The sequence below is a fragment of the Alosa sapidissima genome, chromosome 18, assembly GCF_018492685.1.
Source record: "Alosa sapidissima isolate fAloSap1 chromosome 18, fAloSap1.pri, whole genome shotgun sequence".
Classification (NCBI taxonomy): domain Eukaryota; kingdom Metazoa; phylum Chordata; class Actinopteri; order Clupeiformes; family Clupeidae; genus Alosa; species Alosa sapidissima.
Genome location: NC_055974.1, coordinates 23,373,870 through 23,396,042, shown reverse-complemented (window position 1 = coordinate 23,396,042; position 22,173 = coordinate 23,373,870). Strand labels below are relative to the sequence as shown.

Genomic DNA, 22,173 nt, shown 5'->3' with positions numbered 1-22,173 from the left:
TTTTCTCATGTCGAGATGCTTGTGATGCCAACAGGTGGGCATGTGCCACCGTGGGTCAGTGTGAGGCCTCAGGTTGACATCACTGACATCTCCTGACCGGCACCATCTGCAACCTCTCTCATTCTGACACTGCCTGAGCCATCCCTGCCTGCAACTGCCTCCGAGGAGATGGATGGAGAGGGAGGGAGAGAAAAGAGGGATAGAGAGAGAGAGAGAGAGAGAGAGAGAGAGAGAGAGAGCTTCTACCTGGTCCAATATCAGGACACCACCGATTGAAAGTATCCTACAGGTTTCGTGTGGCTGTCAACCTATCACCTTCTGGTGGGATCCTACCAAACCAATAGTTCCCTCGTGTTTGTTTTTGTATATCATGTGAACCCAAGCTTTGATGTGATGATGTTCACTACAGATCCCCATACACCACCAAAACGTTAAAAATACATTACAGAAAAACGTAAGACACTGATAAGGTAAAAAATATGGCACTTTCATCATTGCCAGACCCCCCCCACCCCCCCACCCCTCTCAAGAATCTCCAACCACTGATAAGAACACAAATATTACACACACAGGTACTATGTCATAAAACCCATGCTCAGATGTTGATTATAAAAATAGATGTTTCCATACAGCATTGCATAAGAAAAATAAGCACAGGGATAGTGTCCTCATGACAGGACTGAATGTACAGCGCTTCTCTCTGTGTTAGGTTTGTGGCATTACAATACTAGAAGATACAGCTTGGCACTGGGAAGGTTGAGCCTCTTGCCATGAGACTTCTATTGAACAGAATGGATCTAGTTGAGAGAGAACAAGGGGCACAGTGTATCAACTCACACGTCTCACTTTTCCAAGCAGAACTGAATGGTATAAACAGATGTCTCTCTCTCTTTCTCTCTCTCTCTCTCTCTCACACACACACACACACACACACACACTTTCAAAGGCCTCCTCAACACACATTTGTGAAGAAAAAGAACCCCCAGGTTTCCATCAAAATTGTTTTTACATCAGTGAAGTATACAGCAAAACCGATAAGGTGGCTCAACACGTGAGACTTTACCAGGTTGCTGGAATATACAGTAAGTAACTATGTATAGATATCAGTACACAATGGCCTCTACCATTGTTTCTCTTTACTGGTATTCTGTGGACAAGAAAATATGAAAATTGATGTCACGTCAACATAGTTTTTCAATAGCCTACTGTCAAGAGGTTTGGTTGATTTTTTTCTCTCTTTTACATAATAAACTGTACACACCGAAACGTTATTGCGAGGAAACGAGATAAGGCCGGAATACAACGTACACGGCGATATAGAGCATATCGCACGTCAAAATAAGACAACGCCGTTTCTTAAAAGGTCATGTGATAGGCCGTTTCCCCTCCACATAAAATTATAACAATAAAAAAAACATCACGTTACAAACGTATAGTATAAAAACTATGACATCCTACGTTGTACATCAGTTGTGTGACCTCTGCGTCATATTAAGTCAAGTTTTTTTTCTTTGTTTTACATTTTAATGTGTTTCTCTCACCTTGTTTTGAATGGATTTGCAATGTCCTTACGGTAGAGGTGACTTAAAAAAAAACAGTGATAGTTTGTTAATTTAGCTATTTTCGCACAAAGACTACAGAAACTAGTTAACCATAGCAAGTGGTAAAGCCGCCTCTCCAACTAAAGATAATGGTTACCTGCGTATACAGGCACATAGGTCATTATAGCTGGACTTCAGCGTATACCACTTTTCTTCTCATTTTCAGCATGTCTATGCTATTTATATCGTTTTCCAATTTAGTTTCAGCAATCCAAGAGAAGCTGCCCTCTAGCAACAAAATTGACTTAAGCTTCGCCGTGGAAAACATGTTACCGCGGGTCGAATTAAAGCGACTCGGATGGCGTCTCATTTCGCATGAAATCATTTGCCGAGGTAATCCTCATTAACCTCTGTGTCTAGCTGCCCCGTGGCAGTGGCACTCTGCCATCAAGCATGAACACGCGTAAACGAGATTGCTTCTGGGGAATAGACACAGAAAAAAGAAAAGTAAAGGTTAACTTCACAGCATTGCTGTAGTATGGCCAACAAATATTTTGTTAGTTGAACTATTTACTGTTATCTCTAACGAAAACAGTCTAGGCTTACAGTGTATTGGGGTTTAATGCTCAGATGGCCGAAGGGCTATACTTGGCTAAAGGAAGGTGTAAAAAAAACTGGTCTCACTGGTCAAGACACTCAAAAGTCAATTATTTTGATGTTTTGCAGGCGTATGTGATCTTGATCAATCTATACCTCAAATAGACATGTTCATTTGCTTCAGTCTGTAAATGACGCACACCATGCAGCTATCGCAAAGGCGACGTTGAATGGTTCAACTATGGTCATAAACGGCGATTGGTGCCCGCGACTGGTTGGCGGATTGAAGAAAGCATTCTATGCCAGAAACCAATAAGATCAGCTCGCGTTGAGACAAACGGGAGCAGGCATGATATGCTTGAATACATTACAAAGGGTGTAAAAACCTGGATTGTCAACGTTTTACCCGAGAAAGAGTACACACTTCCGCTCTCTGGAGTGCGTTCGTTCTATTCTCCTCACCTCTTCCTCGTGCATAATTAAATGAACAACGCGCTCCTCGTGTTTAAAAAGCAGCCTTGCATGGGCATCGGGGCCTCTGCTCTTGGGTAGCTCTCCGTGGTGCTGAAACTTCTTTGGCACCGCGTCTGAAAACCTGATCTTCCGTGTCGTTGTGCTTTAGCGAATCCATGAGAGGCGTTTCACATTTCTTTGAAAAAAAAAAGTGATTATGAGTGGCATAATTTGCCAGGCTCTGTATGTGTAACGTCTTTTCGGCCAGATTGAATCTGAATTGAAATGGACAGCGTCATAGCTTGGAATGTCAGTTGAGACACACGTCTTCAGAAGCGAACACTTGCTTTCATTCACACAGTATGGATTTCTGAAATAGCCTAGCCTATGGGGGGCAGAATGTCACTTAACCCAAATATTGATTGGTATCAAGTTTTAATATAGAAAACACTATTTGGCTGCTTGTATGCCCTGTGTTCGTAGCTGACGAGACTAAACTGAATTTGGTTGTTTTACCTGCCTATCACCCTCGTCCATTTAACCGTGCAGATTGATATTTTGGCTAAACTGCTTAATTTCAGCGCTCGTGTTACATCGAAGAAGAACCCGAGTTCTCCTCCTGTCGCCGACGGTGAGAAGTGCTACCGAATGTGAAGTGATATTACAATGAACCACACCTCTAGTCATTTGTGCAAAAAAAAAAAAAAAAACTGTTCAGCGTGGGATTGCACACGCAGTGTCTGTAGCCGCGGCCCACGACACGTCGTCACCAGCGACGTGAAAAAGGTCGACAAAAGGCGTAGAGGTCTCATTGTACACTTCCATATTTTTCTGCTTCGTTTTTTTTCTCCTAACAAACTCGTCACACCCTCGATGCAGACACTACCCCCAGTGATGCGGACATAGTAGAGTGCTAATACAAACATCTTAGCCAACGAAAAGTGACCCCCAATCTATACGTCACTTGATGTCCTTGGTCGCAACGAGAGGTTGGTGGGGAAACAGCCGCAGCACGCGAGCCACAGCGATTTCTGGATGTCGGGATTCCTAAAGGCATAAATGATAGGGTTGATCACAGAGTTGCACGTGGCGGGCAAGACGGTTGCGTAAGTGTATATGATTGGGTAGCTGGAGTCTGCCACGATGGAGTACATGGCGAAGGGCAACCAGCACATGGCGAACGTGCACAGGATGGCCGAGAGCGTGCACACGCCTTTGGTGGTGGAGATGGCCATGAACTGGTTCTGCACAGCGATCTGCTGCGCGTGGCGGAAGGCGATCTTGCAGATCTGCAGGTAGAGCTGCATCATAAGCGCGAAGACGAGCAGGAACGTCACGGCCAGCACCACCGCGTTGCTCTTGGTGACCGGGCGGCAGATGCTGCAACTGGCGTCGTTACGCAAGCAGTTCCAGCCAAGCACCGGCAGCAGCCCCAGCACGATACACACCAGCCAGATGACCACCACACTGACGTAGGTGAACGTGACGGTGCGCTCCGTATGGTAGGTCAGCGCGTTGTACAGCGAGAGGTACCGGTCCACCGTGATCGCCAGGATGTTGAGTATGGAGGCAGAGAAAGCAGCGATGAGCAGACCCACTGAGAAGAGCGTGACAAGCTCCGAGTTGAGGATGTAGACGAAGATGAAGTTCAGAATGAGCCCCAAACCGGCGACCAGGTCCGCGAAGGCCAGGCTCCCGATCAGGATGAACATGGGCGCCCGCAGCGTGGGTGTGTAGAAAAGGATGGCGATGACAATCGCGTTCTCGCAGGAGATAAGCGTGCCAGTCACGCACAGAGCGATGTCCCAGGGACTGACTGCCAGCGGCCGGAGGTCCTGCGTCTGCACCGGCGACGAGTTCTGCACGTCCGGGAAATTCAACGTGCCCGCGGCATTCAAGGAGGAGGTGTTCTGGAGTTCGTTGCTCATTGCTGCAGCAAAAGAGTGAATCATAGCTGATGGAGAAAGGAAGAGGAGGGGGAGGAGGAGGGGGGAGCAGGAGGAGCGGGGGAAATGGATGGCAAAGAGAAACGTGTGTCAAAAAAGAAGAAAACAGCTGTAATTACACTGCTGCACAAATAGCTTTCTTGTACAACGAGACCTTGAGATTCCTTTAACCCAGTTGGACTAGCATAGTCCCAGACAGCCAAATCTTCACTGAACAACAAACAATTCTAATGCATTTTTACGCATTCAAGATTCACGTCCTTACACATTCTGTGTATAACACAGGGAAAGTACAACGGATGCAAGCAAACACCTCGCATGAAGACATTCCCTTAGTCCATAGGTCATTCCACCTTGTTACCTTGCAACAAAATACTTTAAAAACTCCCATATATATCCCAATATATCAAACCACAGCAAAGCATCCAACTTCTTTTCAATGTCACTATAAAACATCTCTGCGCATTTGTTCCCGTGTTGGGACGAGGGTGACCCGTTTTCTTGAACGCGAGCCCATCACTATGTGTCTATTTTTAGAAACGGTCTAAAAATAATTCACGCCACCTTAATATGGGGTGTCTTATGAAAACGTTGTGCGCGTCTTAAGAAGCAGTAAGCATATGCCTATGCCTGACGCCACATACGCAGCCAGAAATCAAAGAGCTAATTTTAACTCTGCGCGCCACCGTTTCATTCACAAATTCACTGGTAGCTTCGCTTATCTAAAACACCACGATGTTGGCTCCTAAGGACTCCGTAACGTCGATAACTCGGGCAAATAATCATAAAAACCAACATAAAGCTATACTGGCGGGTAATTTTGATACATTTTTAGAGATTAATGCAATCAACAACCACTAACGTATAAGTATACCCAGAGCATATATCACCAAACAATACCTCAGTCATTGCGCTGCAGTGCCCCGTCTTCCCCCAAAGCGCAGTCCTCGACTACTAGACGTGAAGAAACAGACACAGCCGTATAGAGGGAAATAAGGAAGACAAAAAACGAAAACGTGAAATTACCAGATCACAGCAGTCCTGTCATCCGAGTGTGTCACGCCGATATACAATTCTACAGATATGTTATATTCCTTGTGCAGAGTCCTTGCGAAAATCGCGCTCCTTCTTGGTTAGCATTGCTAATAATGTTGGCAGCCCGATGGCACTGCCTTGGCTGGTACTCCCCCCCCCATTGGACCTACCGATGATTTTCCCCTCTGACGTCAAAAGTCTTCACTCTAGTCATGATCGAGTCTGTGAATCAGAGGTGCGGTGGTTGGAATATTAATAATAAATACGAATGCAAACAGCTGCGCGCTTCTCTGTTATAAACCAAGGAACAGACTTGAAAATGTAACGTTTGGTGACCATTGGCGCCTTGGATAGTTATTGTATCACAGTCTGATTTCATAATCTGTTTCTTACTGTCTGTCTGTCAGTCTTTCTCAACCAGACTGTCTGTCTATTGGAATTGTTACCAGCACCTTTGAAATCAAAACAATTCGTGAGGAAGTCACAACTGATTGGATACTCCTCTGGTATGATGGATGGATAGGCTATAACTTGTAGTCCCCAATGCACCAATGTCACATTCATCTTCATTTGACAGTTTTGCCACCTGCTCTAATCATCGACTGAAAGAAGTGGGCGATGTTTAGTAAGCTAGTGCTTCAGATTAATTTCCACTCTTAACGCATCGTGTTGCAGGGGCTGATGCTTGTAAATTACTGCTACATGCTTTAAATCCATATTTTACGACCATGAGTAAAGCTCCCAGAATAATAATATTAAAATATGTTCTAAAATAATATCTTAGATAAAGGACGTTTATTAAACATGTCAATTATTGCATTTAGTCAGTTAATTACCCTTGCCTGGGCCAGAGGAAGTAAGATGTAGCACGCTGGCATAACCATAGATGTGTGATTGTAATTAAATACCAGCCTAATGAACTTAGTCTGCCTCCAGCTGGTGAATGTGGGAGGGTGTCAGGTCTAAAGAAAACTCTCTGAGAAGAAAAAAAAAACATCCACTGCCATTTTCCTTTTCTTATCCTTTACCAATATAAGTGACAAGTGAGAAATGTTGGAAAAAATGTGAGAAATCTTGATTATTATAAACATCTCTGTAAAATGAAATTATGCAGCTTTGGTTGAACCGCATGATAACACCCAAGTGTATTCGCTCTTTACTTAAGACTGATAAAGGTAACCATTCTACTCTTTGGTGAGATACTAAAAGAAGCATCGTCACAGTGTGTGTGTGTGTGTGTGTGTGTGTTACCTTCCTTCTCTTCCTCCAGAGGCTGATCTTATGAAGGAGAGCCAGGGGAGCCTGATTTGAATAGCGATGAGAGCCGGTTCCCCACTGGCTGCCAGTTTTGCAGAGTGGCTCACCCCTGTTCATTCATGAAGGAGTCCACCAATCCCGGCCAGCCTACAGCCCCCCATTCATCTTTACCGCTCGGCATGCTGGGTAAGCAATTACATCACCCAGCACAGCAGCCTTTTTTCACATGCATGGCTGGGAAATATATGTGTGTGTGTGTGTGTGTGTGTCTGTGCTTTTTTTTTGTCTGTCCATGTCCAGATACTGTAAGATGACAGTAGTGCATGCATTTGTTGTGAGCCACAAACACTCACTAACAAGCACACACACGCACAACACACACACACACACACACACACACGCACAACACACTCACATGTTATATCCACACACTACACAACCCACTCCTGGTCTAGCTGTGTCGGTATTGGTATCCCCCGGTGCAATATAGTCAAACATACTGACCTAGTCATGTACATAACAGACTGCCAACACTCAATAAATTATGTGTATATTTCAGTTAGTATTACAAAGCTACAAATGTAGGTGAATAGCAATTGTCCTTGTGCTTTTCCAGATGAACATCTCAATAACCAGTCTGGTTGTAACTATTGCTTCGAAACAGGTTGGCTGTGTAGTTATTGATGAATGCATAAATTGCCAGCAATGCTCTGTTGAGCCAGAAGGACTATTACCAAATTCCCATCCACTCTGCAGATCCTGCTGACACTGTCCGAACGGAGGAACTCTTCAGTCAGCAGATGTGTGTGTGTGTGTGTGTGCGTGTGTGTGTGTGTGTGTGTGTGTGTGTGTGTGTGTGTGTGTGTGTGTGTGTGTGTGTGTGTGTGTTTCTGTGTCTGTCTATCTGCCTGTCTCATGTATGTGTGTATGCCTTTGTTGGTGTGTGTGTGTGTGTGTGTGAGTACATTTCTGTATGCATGCATACCAGTGCATGTTCTGGTGATCCCGTGGATGCTCAAACGTAAGCGTGTGTACGCATAGTTGTGTAAGCCTCTCTCCCTCTCTCTCCCTCTCTCTTTCTCCCTCTCTCTCCCTCTCTCTTTCTCTCTCTTTCTCCCTCTCTCTCTCTCTCCCTCTTTCTGCAGGCTGTAGCTCTCAGCCTATTTGTGTTCACCACATTCACTGGCTGTGAAAATCGTAGCCGCGGACAGAAAGAGGTCACCTAGCAAAGTACCAGACGTCACACTCCACAAACCCTCTCCTTCCATCCTTCCCGCTCTCCTGTCCCCCCTCTTCATCCTCCTCTCCCTATTTCCCTCTCCTCCCTCTTTATCTTCCTCTCCCTCTTTCCCTCTTCTCTCTCTTCTCCTCTCATCCCTCCTTCCTCTCCTCCCTCCTTCCCTCTCCTCCCTTTTCATCCTCCTCTTCTTCCTTTCCTCTCCTTCTCTCTTTTTCATCGTCTCCTCCTCTCCTTCCATTCCCCTCCTCCCTCTTCTCCTTTCCTCCCTCCTTCCTTCTCCTCTCCTTCCTCTTCTCCTCCCTCTTCATCCTCCTCTCCTTCCTTCCCTCTCCTTCCTCTTCTCCTCTCCTCCCTCTTTCCCTCTCCTTCCTCTTCATCCTCCTCTCCTTCCTTTTCTCCTCTCCTCCCTCTTCTCTTCTCCTCTCCTTCCTCTTCTCCTCCCTCCTTTCCTCTCCTCACTCTTCTTCTCATCTCCATTCCCCCTCTCCTCTTGTCTCTTGTTTCTCCTCTCTTCTTTTCTCCTCCTCCTCTTATCTTCACTTTTTACTGTAATTCTCTTCACCTCCCTCTCCCCTCTCTCTTCATCCTTTTCTCCCACTCCCCTTCCTCATTTATTGCCCTATGCCCTTCACTCTCTCAATTCAGCTCAGTTCAAGGTTGCTTTATTAGCATGACGGTAGGTACAGTGCTGCCAAAGCACAAGAAATACAGCATAACAATTTTTTTTTACAGTAACAATTAGAACATTGACAGCATCTCTCTCTCTCTCTCTCTCTGTCTGTGTGTGTGTCTTTCTGTCTCTTTCTCTCTCTCTCTGTCTCTTTCTCTCTCTCTCTCTCTCTCTCTCTTTCACCATGCATATCATCACTCTTTACTAAGCTCATCCTTCTTTTTGATTACTCTCCTCAGAAAGCTTTTCACTTCTATTGAGGCGTATTATAAAGGTGTATTATAAATCAGCATATAACCCCAGGTGGTAACACAAATCTCGCATTCAAAATGGCCTTACTAATATGACCATCACCACCACCACCACCATCATCATCATCATCATCATCATCATCATCATCATCATCATCATCATCATCATCATTCCCTTTACGATGTTTCTAATCACTGGGCGTGGCTGCATTTGGTTTTAGAATGTGTCTTGGTCGCTCCGAGCGCAAACGGTCAGCTGAGTCACACATCACATGTATCCGCTGTGTGCAGTTAGAGACGTTGCTGACGACTTGTGTTTAGATTCCGTTACTGTCAACATCACAGTCGTTAGAACTCCCATCGTCCAGGATGCATTAGAAGGCCTTAGCATTTACACTGCAAAAGACATGTGGTCAAACCACATGTGGTCAGACCACCTCCGCGAGTGGTTTGAGTGATTGGATCACGATGCGTTTTTGTTGATTGTTTACACTTCTACTATAAAGAACAGACAACTTGGGATTGGATCACGATGCGTTTTTGTTGATTGTTTACACTTCTACTGTATAAAGAACAGACAACTTGGGGTTTGATCACCCCAGGATGCATTTTAAAAACAAATGTAAACAGGGTCACTGTGACAACCATCTCAATATGACCGACACATTTCATTTCCAATCCACAGTATCTATGGTGCTCTCAGTAGGCATGCATCCTACCTAATACAAATCTAAATCTTTGATTCAAATTCAAATCTTTTATTCAAAATGTCCTTACAGTACAAGCATGACCTTCATCATCATCATCATCATCATCATTATAATCATCACCATCATTACAATCTTCATCTTCATCATCATAATTATATTCCTTGCCATTGTGACCACCATCTCCAGCATGACCAATGAGACACATTTCATGTCCAATCAGCAGTGGTATTTATGGAGCTGTAACACTTGACAAGTGAGCACGCACGCACACACACGCACACACACACACACACACACACACACACACACACACACACACACACAGGATGCAGTGCATTATGGCCTCGTTGGGTCTGACGGCGGGCCCTGTGATGATGATTGGGGGATAATGAAAGACAACTAGCGCTAAATGATTGGGAGATTGATGCCATGGTATCGACAGAACAGAACGGAACGGAATAGCAAAGAATAGAACAGGACGGGATGGAACAGTACAGCAGCGTGTAGGAGGTGGAGAGGGAGGGGGAGGAGAGAGGAGGAGGAGAGAGGAGGAGGAGGCAGCTTCAATTGTGCGTGAAATGTCATTCTCTTTCTCTCTCTCTCTCTCTCTCTCTCACACACGCACACACACAGTCACACTCAGAGGTGGAAACACAAATGAACAAATCCATACACTCCGAGAAACATACATCTGCAGAGAAAGGTACAATTTGAGTGGACACACACACACACACACACACACACACACACACACACACACACACATACACAAGCCCACACAGAACACACTGATCCTTTAAAGCTAAGCTTTGCCAGTCACAAACAGGCAGGATTTCAGATGTGAGCCAGCCTCACATACTGACATGCACAGCGCTGCCATCTTCCTCCCTCTGTGCTGCTCCATAACATTACAGCCCCTCCACCAGCCCTCCCTCAGAGAGAAGACACTGTGGAAATAGAACAGAATAGAATAGAATAGAATAGAATAGAATAGAACAGAATAGAGTGGAATAGAAATAGACCAGAATATAATAGAACAGAATTTAATAGAATAGAATAGAACAGAATAGAAATAGAACAGAAATGAACAGAATAGAATAAAATAGATTATACAATTGGGTTCTATGGAACTATGGAACTGATTGACATTCCATGAGCTGGGATATCCCTGGATATTTCAACACAACACAATTAATCGACACAATTAATTTAATTAAATTAAAGTTTGCATAATTTAAAAAAGCAAGTAGCCGTGGGAATTGCAATTGGAAAAAAAAAATGGAGATAGATTTCCCTAAAATAACTTTTGAGTTAATATATGAAATGTCAGATGACGAGGGCGAACATACAGTCAAGCGGGAGGAGAGCCGGCATGAAAGCAACACCATTAAGCAAACGTCATGTGCAGCTAACTGTTTTAACACCTGGCTATCTGAAAAAACATCGCCAAATCCGTTTTCTGCGCAATACTGCAGGATTTTTATGCCACCAAAGGGGAGCTATATGGGATCAGTAGGCCCAGCTATGCTGGACTTCGGGCAGGACTCAATCATTCACTCAGCCCATTTCAAAACAGGATGAAATCGGCTGTCCTTATTTCAGAATGTGTTTCATGTCGAAGACACGAAAAACAACAAAGACCCGTTGGAGAGGGATCTGGATTTGTTGGAATGAATTGTTGTATAAAAGCAATATAACACTTGTGATTGTGGGATTGGTAATGGATATTCCCATGGCTGTTGTTGCCTGTGCCACTCGGCCTCCGGCCTCGTGGCTATGACCGAACAACACCCATTCATTACTAATCCTAATGCTATACTGCTTAAATAGAATAGAAATTGAAAGAAAATAGAAATATAGCTCCTAAGAAAAAAAAGATGCAGAAAAAAGATGCAGAGCACTCTTTCTCTTCCTCACATATACATCACTTACATAACTGTAAAAGTAACATGACCATTTAGGATCGTTCAGTTATATGTCGTTGATGTTTTTTGTTTGTTTGTTTGTCACATATTAACCAACAGCTAAAAGTATGCGCAGTGTAGCCTACATGGCTATTTTGCTCAGTGCACTTGAATATTTATGGTGTAGAACATACAAAGAGTCAAACAGACGAAGAGAGCAAGACAGAGAGAGAAAGAGCGAGAGTGTGTGAGAGAGACCTTTGTGGCAATGTTTACTCAACGTGTTATGAAAGGGCTTCTCCGCAAGATGACTGAAGATCATTTATTTTCTTCCATATCTCCTCCCCCTCAACTCCCTCTTCTCCATATGGAGGACACTGTATAGATAGATAGATAGATAGATAGATATCAGGCACAGCGATATACAGAAAGTATATATAACTGTGCATGTAGTCCTGTGCAAAAGTGTAAGGCTGCTATTAGATCCGCCTTCGTGAGCATGTCACAGAGGTTTTCACGCAGACACCTCCCTCCATCAGCATGTCGTTGAAGTACAGTAGGCCCACAGCACCTCCAGAAGGCTCAACAGCGGTGTCTGGCATCCAGACCCACCCCCGTCCACAATCGTAATAGGTTGGAACACGTTACAAACAGATACTATACATTAACAAGTATTATTGCAGAAACACAGCAACGCAATTTCAATTCGGGTCATAAAGAAAGTAAACTTGACCCAATTGGCTTGCCTTTTCAGAAGCCTCAGTCTCAGACAACTCTTTTCCATCTCTTTTAAGTCATTGTCCTTGAAAACCAAAATCTAACAGAACTGTTGTGGCTGACTGCTACAAAGCCTCTAGCACCTATCTCCACTGTGTGAAGCTAGCGACACTAATGAAAAAAAACAATATGGCCGCCACATGTAGATTTTTCAACATAAAAGTCTTTGCCCAAACCAGTATATGTAACCAAAAATATTGGTTTGTTAAGGACTTTTATGTTGAAAAATGTATGCGTAGCGGCCATCTTTTTGCTTTTCAGGTAGTGTCGCTAGGTTCATACTGCTGGTTCAGTGGTTCACCAAAGCTTCATTTGCCCATCACTAGTTGTGTGTGCTTGCTAGTTCTGCATACATTAACTTCTTCCTTCCAAGGGCTTCCTCCATAACAGGTTCAAAGTAAATACTGTAGTTAGCTTGATAAAGTAGGCCATGCGCTCACACTCAGAATACCACACCTGTCTGGGCTCAAAGAAGTCACAACAATACACTATGGAACTTGTAATTGCCTTCTGACATCCATCAAGAGTTTCCAATCCCATGCTTTGCCCCACCCACCCACCTTCCTGCAGAGTTAACCTCAGCCAATGTCTTTTTAGGCAAGTCACACTACTCGGCGGCCATATTGCAACACATTTTGGGTACTTATCGGGAATCTATTCCGGGCCGAACTGTGCTATGCGTGCGCAAGGCTTCACAATACCAACCTTGCTCCAACACACTCTCTCAGTCACACACACAGACACACACACACACACACACACACACACACACACAGATACACACACACACACACACACACACAAAGTCCAACGAATCAAGTACATTAGCTTGGCATTGTGGCAAGGTGTCCGTCTCACTGTCCCTCATGCCATGGCATGCTGCAACGTATTTTGCAGCCAACGGAGCAGTCAGTGTTTCTCCTAGCTGGTTAGCCAAAATTGGGAATTTTGTCTGAGAATAGTAGACTAATATCCTTTTCTAATTCCTAATAGTGGGCAAATATCCTGCTCAAACTTTGGACAATGTAGGATAAAGGGCCTCTCTGTCTGAACATCACTCTCTCTCTGTGTGTGTGTGTGTGTGCCACTTCTGCTTGTGGCCCAAACAACTCAGCCTCATCACTGCCTCATGACCAAACAGTTGTTGACCTTTGAACCACATTCTTTGGCCCATGGGCTACAGCAGCTCACCCTGTCTACTCCTCTCTCCACTGAGCCCAACACACCCTGAACCCCTCCACAGCTTACGGACATGCAGAGAGAGAGAGCGAGAGATAGAGAGAGAGAGAGAGAGAGAGAGACCCACAGCCCCAAATCACCCTCTCAAACTGACCCCACCAAAACACTTCATGGCTGCGGGTCCTGTCCAACACCTCGGATGAGACTCCCGCTGCAGTGCCTGGAGACGGCAACCATCAGTCAATTTTTTTTTTTTTTTACTTTTATTTTTTAAAGGGAGGTGCAAGTACACACAATGGTGTCTCCCCTCAGGTTACCCCTAAGTGGTGTTTACACTTGTAACAGAGAGAGCAGAGGGATAGAGAGAGAGAGAGAGAGAGAGAGAGAGAGAGAGAGAGAGAGACACACACACATACATATTGGGCTTTCGAGTGTGAGTGGGCGAGTGTGTGTAGTCCAATGGTTTAACCGCCAGCCACACACAACCACAATGGCCTGTCATGTGGCATTAGGCTCTGCTGAAACAGGGAGGCAGGGGGCATAAGAATAGCCTGCCGTCCGCCCCCCTCATCTTCCACCCCAGCCCTGCAGTATTTTGGGAAATGGTTTGAAGTTAAAAGGGTTGGACAAGGTGTGTGTGTGTGTGTTGACATAGAGAGAGAGAGAGAGAGAGAGAGAGAGAGAGAGAGAGAGAGAGAGGACCAGTGACAAAGAGAGTCTGTGTGTGTGTGTCTGTTAGAGAGAGAGAGAGATGGAGAGAGAGAGAGAGAGAGAGAGAGAGAGAGAGAGAGAAACAGGGTGAGACGAGATGAGGTGAGCCTCAATGGGCATTGTGAGGGGATGAAAGAGACATATGAAAAGACAGAGGTGGGGTAGAGGCCAGTCAAGATGAGAGCCGGTGTCGTCCAGTCAGTCCTGATCACATCTCATGGGTCAGGACCTCGCTCCAGCTCTGAGTTGCGCAACAGCAGGTCATCCAGGAATGACACTTCATCAACCCGCATATGTCATAAAAAGGTTCCTTGTGGTGCTCATAGTTCAGGAATGACTCCATCAACCTGCATATGCCATAAAAAGGTTCTTCATGGTTCTCATAGTTCACAAAATAGGTTCTTAAAGGTCCTTGTAATATACTCCACGAAAAGTTCCAGTGTTTATGTGTAAAGGGGGCCATACAAACAATACAGGGAGAGCAGAAGTCAACCTCTAAAAAGAGGCTTTCAAACACTAACAAGAGTCATGAGTAAGACTTGTCAACAGCCCCAAGGTTTTTAATAAACCAGACATTCACTTCAAGCGAAGGTGACGGGCTGCAGATGTGTGCAACCTAAGAGGAAAGGGGGGGGGGGTTCTTTGTTCTTGTATTTTTCATCTTTGGAGTTGGTTTCCATCTCAGCAATGGTGTTTCTGAGAAAAGAAAAACATTATTATAACCATTATTGCAGGCACTGGGAGAGGTTAATGCCTGCTAGAGAGACCACTTACTGTTTCACAGCCGCTACAGCTGGTTTCAAAATGGACCCTGGCACAGGCACATAACCCTCTTCTGTTTTTTCATACATTTAGCTGGCGCTTGTATCCAAAGTGACTTACAGATAGCAATTGCAGGGCCAGACTCCCTGGAGCAGCTCAAGGTTAAGTGTCTTGCTCAAGGGCACAACGGCGGCAGCCAGGAATCAAACCCATGACTTTTTGTGACGACTGCACGCTAGCTAAGTTCCTTAGTTCCTACCACCGCTTCTAGTGCAGGTGAGTGCATGCTTGCTAATTTCCTTAGTCACTACATTACCACCGCTTCTAGTGCAGGTGAGTGCATGCTAGCTAAGTTACTTAGTCACTACCACCACTTCTAGTGCAGGTGAGTGCATGCTAGCTAAGTTACTTAGTCACTACCACCACTTCTAGTGCAGGTGAGTGCATGCTAGCTAAGTTCCTTAGTCACTACACTGCTTCTAGTGCAGGTGAGTGCATGCTAGCTAAGTCAAGTCAAGTCAAGTCAAGTTTATTTATATAGTGCATTTCATACACAGAGGTCATTCAATGTGCTTTACATAAACAAAACCAAACAATAATAACAAATAAAAGCATAGAAGGGCAATATAGTCAAAGAATAGTTAAAAGGTAAAGATCATAGTAAAAAGAAAACATAAAACACAAGGTAAAATCATTTAAAAATAAAGAATAATTAGTAAGCAAAAACAAAGGCAAAAGTAGTAAAAAAAGTAATAAAAGGTAGAATAATTATCAAGGCAGATTCAGAATTTGTAACTCGGCACAGTTAGCAGAAAGCATCTGAGAACAGTTTGGTCTTAAGTCTAGATTTAAAACTGGCTACAGTTGGGGCCTTTTTGATGTCATCCGAAAGTTGGTTCCACAGCTGAGCCGCATAGCAGCTAAAAGCTGCTTCACCATGTTTAGTTCTAACTGTAGGTTTTACTAGCAGGTTATTCACCTAGGACCTGAGAGGACGAGAAGGTGTGTACTGCTGAAGCATGTACTGACAAGTATTTAGGTCCTGCTCCATTTACTGATTTATAAACAAGCAATAGTGCTTTAAAGTCAATTCTGTGACTTACTGGAACTTAAGAATTGGAGTAATGTGGTCAGTTCTTTTAGTTTTTGTTAGAATCCTAGCTGCTGCATTTTGTATCACCTGAAGCTGTTTAATAGTCTTTTTAGGAAGGGCTGTGAACAGTCCATTGCAGTAATCAACCCTGCTGGAGATAAATGCATGAATGAGTTTTTCTAAGTCATGTTTTGACATCAGCCCTCTGAGTTTGGCAATATTTTTGAGGTAGTAAAAAGCTGATTTAGTTATCGCTTTCATGTGGCTGTTGAAATTTAGATCACTGTCAATTAATACACCAAGATTTTTAACAGTATCCTTTGCCTTCAACCCTTTTGTGTCAAGGAGAGTGGCAACCCTAAGTCTTTCCTCCTTTTTACCAAATATAATTACTTCAGTTTTTTCTTTGTTCAGCTGAAGAAAATTTTGAGACATCCAGGTCTTGATTTGTTCTATACACTGACACATAGATTCAAGAGGACCATAGTCGTTTGGTGATAGAGCTAAGTAAATTTGTGTGTCATCTGCATAGCTATGATATGAAATCAAATTATTTTGAATGATTTGTCCAAGTGGGAGCATATAGAGGTTGAATAATAGTGGCCCCAAGATCGACCCCTGGGGAACACCACAGGTCAAGGACGTTGGTGTTGAGGTACAGTTTCCGATGGCAACAAAGAAGCTCCTTTCTTGTAGATATGATTTTAGCCAGTTGATAACTATGCCTGTAAATCCAACCCAGTGTTCTAGTCTGTGTAGTAAAATATTGTGATCAACAGTGTCAAATGCTGCACTAAGGTCCAGTAGCACTAGGACTGATGTTTTACCTGAATCTGTGTTGAGGCGTATGTCATTAGAAACTTTAATGAGAGCTGTTTCAGTGCTGTGATTTGCCCGAAAACCAGACTGAAATTAATCAAAATACCCATTTGATGTTAGGAAGGTGGTTAATTGATTAAAGACTACTTTTTCAATCATTTTGCCAATAAAAGGTAGAAGACTTAGTTCCTTAGTCACTACATTACCACCGCTTCTGCAGGTGAGTGCATGCTAGCTAAGTTCCTTAGTCACTACATTACCACCACTTCTAGTGCAGGTGAGTGCATGCTAGCTAATTTCCTTAGTCACTACATTACCACCGCTTCTTGTGCATGTGAGACCCATACCTGTTCCACTGGAGAGGTATTACATTTTCCACAAACCATAACTATACACGCAGTATGCGTTATGGACAACCTTGATCTGTTCACCTGCTTGGTGTCTTATACCCTCCTACTGTGGGTGGAGTTAGTCGGGAGTGATAATGTGCAATAATGCAGCAGTGGTAGCTACTTCAGTCTTTTCACCTGATCCACTAGCAGAAACTCTCTGCTTACAGGCGCCCCCTGTCCCACTATGAAGTGTTATGCAGAATAATGATATTGTAAGAGCCAAAATATAGGAAAAGGATTTTGGTATGATTATTTTGCATTTCTATAATTATTTAGATTGCTTATATGACAGTTTAATTGAACTGAAGATAATATATTTAAATTTAGCTTAAAGCTGATTCTCTATTGGCTAGTGTAATTTGCTGTTTTGCGCATGTAAAAAACACTGAATGTGCCATGCGCGTGTTTAGAGTTAGACATGTGTGCTGTATGGAAGGAAACAGCTTCTGTCATCCGTCATCCTTTTGTCCTTATCCTGCTGAACTTACCAGTCAGTAATGAAGAATGTTTTAAAGAACAGTAATAGTCATCATTTAATAATCCTGTACACTGAAAAGAGTGATCTGAAGATTGTCGACTGAATAAACAGCATCAACGGTCAACTGAGTGTCGTGAGTAAGCTATGGAATGAATGAGGTGGGTAATGGTGGAAATGACATATAGATACGAGTCAAAAAACCTTTAATATGGCACACATGCAGAGGTGGTACAATTAATAGTTGTAAGAAAATACTACAGTAAAACGAAATTTGCCACTACAGATACAATGGGACAAAAACGTCTTGCAAATAACATAAACATAAACAATTTCTAACATAAACATAAACAGTGTAATACATCTTTGTGTACATATTATGTACTATCCTATTTGCTTACATATAAACACCTGTAACTGCCGTTATAGGCTACATGGCTTATTGGTTTTAGCATGAGAGTTTACAGTGCTAGGCTGCTAGCACATAAAGATATCAGTCTACTGACTGACCGACTAAGTTTCGTTTGTCCTATTAATAGCAACCGTTTAATAGCAGCCTCTGCTGCCCGGTAACAATGAAGATATTTTAACCAGTGCTTTTAATAATGGCTTAGCCGACTGAATATTAATCACTATCAATCTTGTATGAATAATAACATCTAATCATTTCAATAGTTATTGGTGTAATGTAGATACAATTGAAACGAATAATGCGTTGACATACAGACATTGTCATTCTTCACCACATAAAAGAGTTTTTGTTCCCCTCTAAGATCATAAGTGCATTTTTCTGACAGTGATGTTCTCATGGCAACTGGCCATGCTGCTATTTCAGTCGCTTTAGGAAGTGATGCCATGGTCTATTATTTTAATGATATTGTGACATCTTTGTGCAGAAAACACTGTTTTCATACTGAAGGACAGCATACACACTCCTACGCAGATATACATTGCTCTCTTAGAGATGACAGACATTTCACTTCTTAGACTACTGTATGTGTGAGTGTCTGTGTGTTCACTATGGTCTCTCTCTCTCGCTCTCTCTCTCTCTATCTCTCTCTCTCTCTCTGTCTCTCTCTCTGTTCACTATGGTGTGCAGATAATGTGTGTGGTGGACGTCTGACGTTCGCCTCCGGGAAGACTGTCAAGCACAGATAACCGCCGCTGTTTTGTCTGTCTCTGCGGGAGCCCGCATTGCGCGTCCCCGCCGGAATTGCAATGCTCTGCAGTGATTCACAGCGTCGATTCTTACCAGGAGAGGAGACTGGTGGGATACAAGTGGATTAGCCCAAGTCTGGATAAAAATTTAAAAAGAGCTGTTAATTACCGTCACCATCAGATACAAATTGGATTGGACGAGTTTTGTACTTTTTGTTATGAATCATTGAAATTATGCTAAAACTCAAGAGTTGCGCGTGACCTTGAAGACAGCTCTACAGTAAACAAATGATCTAAAAACGCCTTAAGAGAGATTCAACGTTGTTAAGTTAGACATATTTCCAAGCACAACAAAATACACATCGGTTATCCACAAAATGTGGTCGATACATAGATTACATACAGTAGGCTATAATTGGTTTGGTTGCGCTTCCATTGGGGGGCAGCAACGCGCCGCACGGTAAAGCCATTCTGAAGCATCATTTGTCCTTGTATGGTCAACCGACTGAAGATGAGAATATTGCCGTAATGCCGTAATTAACGGTGATATATGAAATAACAAAACGAAGACCCAATGGATACAAAGTTTCAGGCAAAGCATGGATGTTTCGATAATTGTGCAATTGGGTATATTGGCATATTTGTATAGTAAATTCAACACTTATTATACAAAACCTGTGATGAGAAATAAACTGGATATGTTGATGCGCACAGGGGAAGGCCCATAAAGACGCATACATGTTACAACCTCGTGCTTTATCATAATGGGATAAGTTGAAAAGCGCCACACAAAATGTCCAGGAAGTCCCCTGTATTTTTTCTTAGACGTCGAGCTAGTTGAAACATTGATTAAGTGTCTTGGGAATTTACCATGGGGCATACCCAGTTACTGCTGACTTCACACTTGAGCCTAGGCACAATCTGGACTTTTAACTGACAGACAGCCTATTGTTTGATCACGTGGTATTTAAGTTTCTCTGTGATTCATATACTGTATAGTCGTAGGTGTTGTAACCTCTTAATTAACCTACCACTTCCGCAAATGTCATAGACCTTAATGACAATAAAAGCAATCCTACAAAACAATACACAGTATTGATGTAGCTGCGTGATACGAATAGCAGACTATTTGTCATACACTGCAAGATGAATGCTAATGACAAAAAAGCTTAGATAAGCAGGTAACCTTGACAATCAAGAGGAGCGGATACTTAAAAATCATCTAGCAGCTTCCTCGCAATTTAGACTACCCCACTGCATTACACGCGTGTGTGTATTGTGCATGTGTTCGAGAGAGAGAGAGAGAGAGAGAGAGAGAGAGAGAGAGAGAGAGAGAGAGAGAGAGAGACGCTACCCCTCCCATCTGATTCAAATCCGATCCGATGCTATGCGTAAGCGTGTCTGCGAGAGAATCGGAGATTTGATGTCCAGCCGCGCAGCAGCGCCAACCAGGGTAAAGCAACAAGACACTGGGACAGGACAGCAACGCAAAGCAAGCGAGCCCCCCTTCTAAGGTAAACAGAGACCCCCCAATTGTGCATGCGAAGTGGGCGTCTGACAAATGTAATATCTCGACGGTTTAGTTTGTAGCCTACTAGTGTAGAATGTGTTACTCTCGAATCGCATCTGTCAGTGGGCGCACAGCGATGGCCGCGCGCCACCGGGAAGCCACGAAACGAACGCGCGATCAAATGAATGAAAGAACAAGTGAATGCATGGATATGTGAATGAAAGAATGTACACCAAAAACCAGGCATGGAACATATATGAAAAGCACCATGTCACTATAACGCACTGGACACTGCCTGTTGTTTCATGATTTATTAGCGAGCTAGGCTGTTGCTGAGTCACAAAAAAACGAATTCGCTGCAACGTTCACATGACTCGAATTTAATTGTATATTTGTTTGTTTTTTTTGTTTCACTGATTTGGCGATTGGATAATAGAATGGCAAGAACGTTGCCGAGCAGCCCACATGATAGCAACAGTAGGCTACACTCACCCGGCATCGAAGACACGCAAAGCCGTGCATTACAAACACTAGCTATAACAGGTAGTTAGTAGGCAATACGCTGACATCTGTATTTCATTAATTGGCGGATGGTTATCCATTCTGCACAAGCTTGTAGATTGATGTATTCTTCATAGGGACCTCAGATAGCATGACATGGATCAATTTAGTCTTTACAATATTGGAAGAGTTTTTTTTTTCATAACCACAAGCATCAAGAGAGTCTCTGGTGGTAAGCTCTGTAATGTGTTAGTTGTCAAGCATCTGGTGCTATAGGTTAAAGTAGCCTAGAAGTATCCCAAGTAGTCTAATCAGTCCAGAGATGTAATGAATATCGTATACATCCGTGTACATTTGGGTAATTTAAAAATATAGGCCTATCATAAATAGGCAGCTTAAAGAATATCATACCCTATAATTCAGATTCCATCCCAGCCTATATTCTGACCCACTTGGTCCAGCGTAGCGTACATCTGTCATGAAGTACAACAGGTTGTCTAGGCCTATGTGTTTTTTTTTTTATTTATCTGAGGTCTCCCGCAGTGAATTGTCGTCCTTCAACTTTGTCCTCTTTGAAACTTTGTTTGGTTTAAATATTTTACTGTGTTCAATAAACAAGTAGTGACACACCACACCACACCGCATCACTGCTTCAACAGTCAGTGTAAAGGGAACTGATAACAGTGATTTTGAAGGCGTCCTACGCTACGTGGCCTTCGCACGCAGCAGACAAGTGAGCAGAAAGCGGCCATCTTCATTGAGTGTATGAAGACTTTGTTTTGTGCATGTTTTCAGAGTGATTGATCGACTGAGGGGAGAGTCCGCGTGGGTCACAGTAGCGTCATCTTACCGGAGACCATGGCTTCGAAGCTAAACCCCAACGTCCTGTACGTCCGAGAGCCTCGCGACTCCCTGTCCTCTCCGGACTCCGACCGGCTCACTCACGCGGAGGCCGGTGACGAGTCGTCGGACAGCGATGGGGAACCCGAAGAGACATCACACAAGCTCATTCGTAAAGTGTCAACCTCGGGTCAGATTCGGGCAAAGGTAAGGGACGAATCGACGAAGAGCAGTGCTCATTCAGTTGCACCGACCACTACCGCTGCTTACCTCTCTTCAGAAGCTTTCTGACACTCTCTCACTCACTCACTCACACACACACACGATGTCATTTTGGACCATCTTTCAGTTG

General features: G+C 43.5%; 2 protein-coding genes across 5 annotated transcripts in view; one reads left to right on the top strand and one right to left on the bottom strand.

The window, feature by feature from the left end:
* Positions 1-1,260: 1,260 nt before the first annotated feature.
* Positions 1,261-5,648, bottom strand: gpr185b (G protein-coupled receptor 185 b). 2 transcript variants are annotated; one of them, XM_042069763.1, is made up of 2 exons: positions 5,564-5,648; positions 1,261-4,545 (listed from the first exon to the last, which is right to left on the bottom strand). In XM_042069763.1, exon 2 carries the CDS (start codon positions 4,541-4,543, stop codon positions 3,545-3,547), a length of 999 nt encoding a protein of 332 aa, XP_041925697.1. In that variant the 5' UTR covers positions 4,544-4,545; positions 5,564-5,648; the 3' UTR covers positions 1,261-3,544. The 2 variants fall into 2 exon arrangements, with proteins under 2 accessions (XP_041925697.1, XP_041925699.1); XM_042069765.1 differs by having other exon boundaries at positions 5,438-5,642.
* Positions 5,649-20,352: 14,704 nt separating this feature from the next.
* Positions 20,353-22,173, top strand: part of si:dkey-172j4.3 (diacylglycerol kinase delta) — an 87,715-nt gene continuing 85,894 nt past the window's right edge. For 2 of the 3 annotated variants that reach the window (XM_042069744.1, XM_042069745.1), the window contains exons 1-2: positions 20,354-20,484; positions 21,777-22,028. In XM_042069744.1, the coding sequence (XP_041925678.1) occupies positions 21,840-22,028 (189 nt within the window). In that variant the 5' untranslated portion in view covers positions 20,354-20,484; positions 21,777-21,839. Of the gene's footprint in view, positions 20,485-21,776; positions 22,029-22,173 lie in introns of all 3 variants that reach the window. The other variant, XM_042069740.1, reaches the window with a different exon arrangement.

What these genes read in the sequence shown, in the direction of transcription:
- gpr185b (XM_042069763.1), bottom strand. Translation starts at nt 4,543, where the DNA reads ATGATTCACTCTTTTGCTGCAGCAATGAGCAACGAACTCCAGAACACC.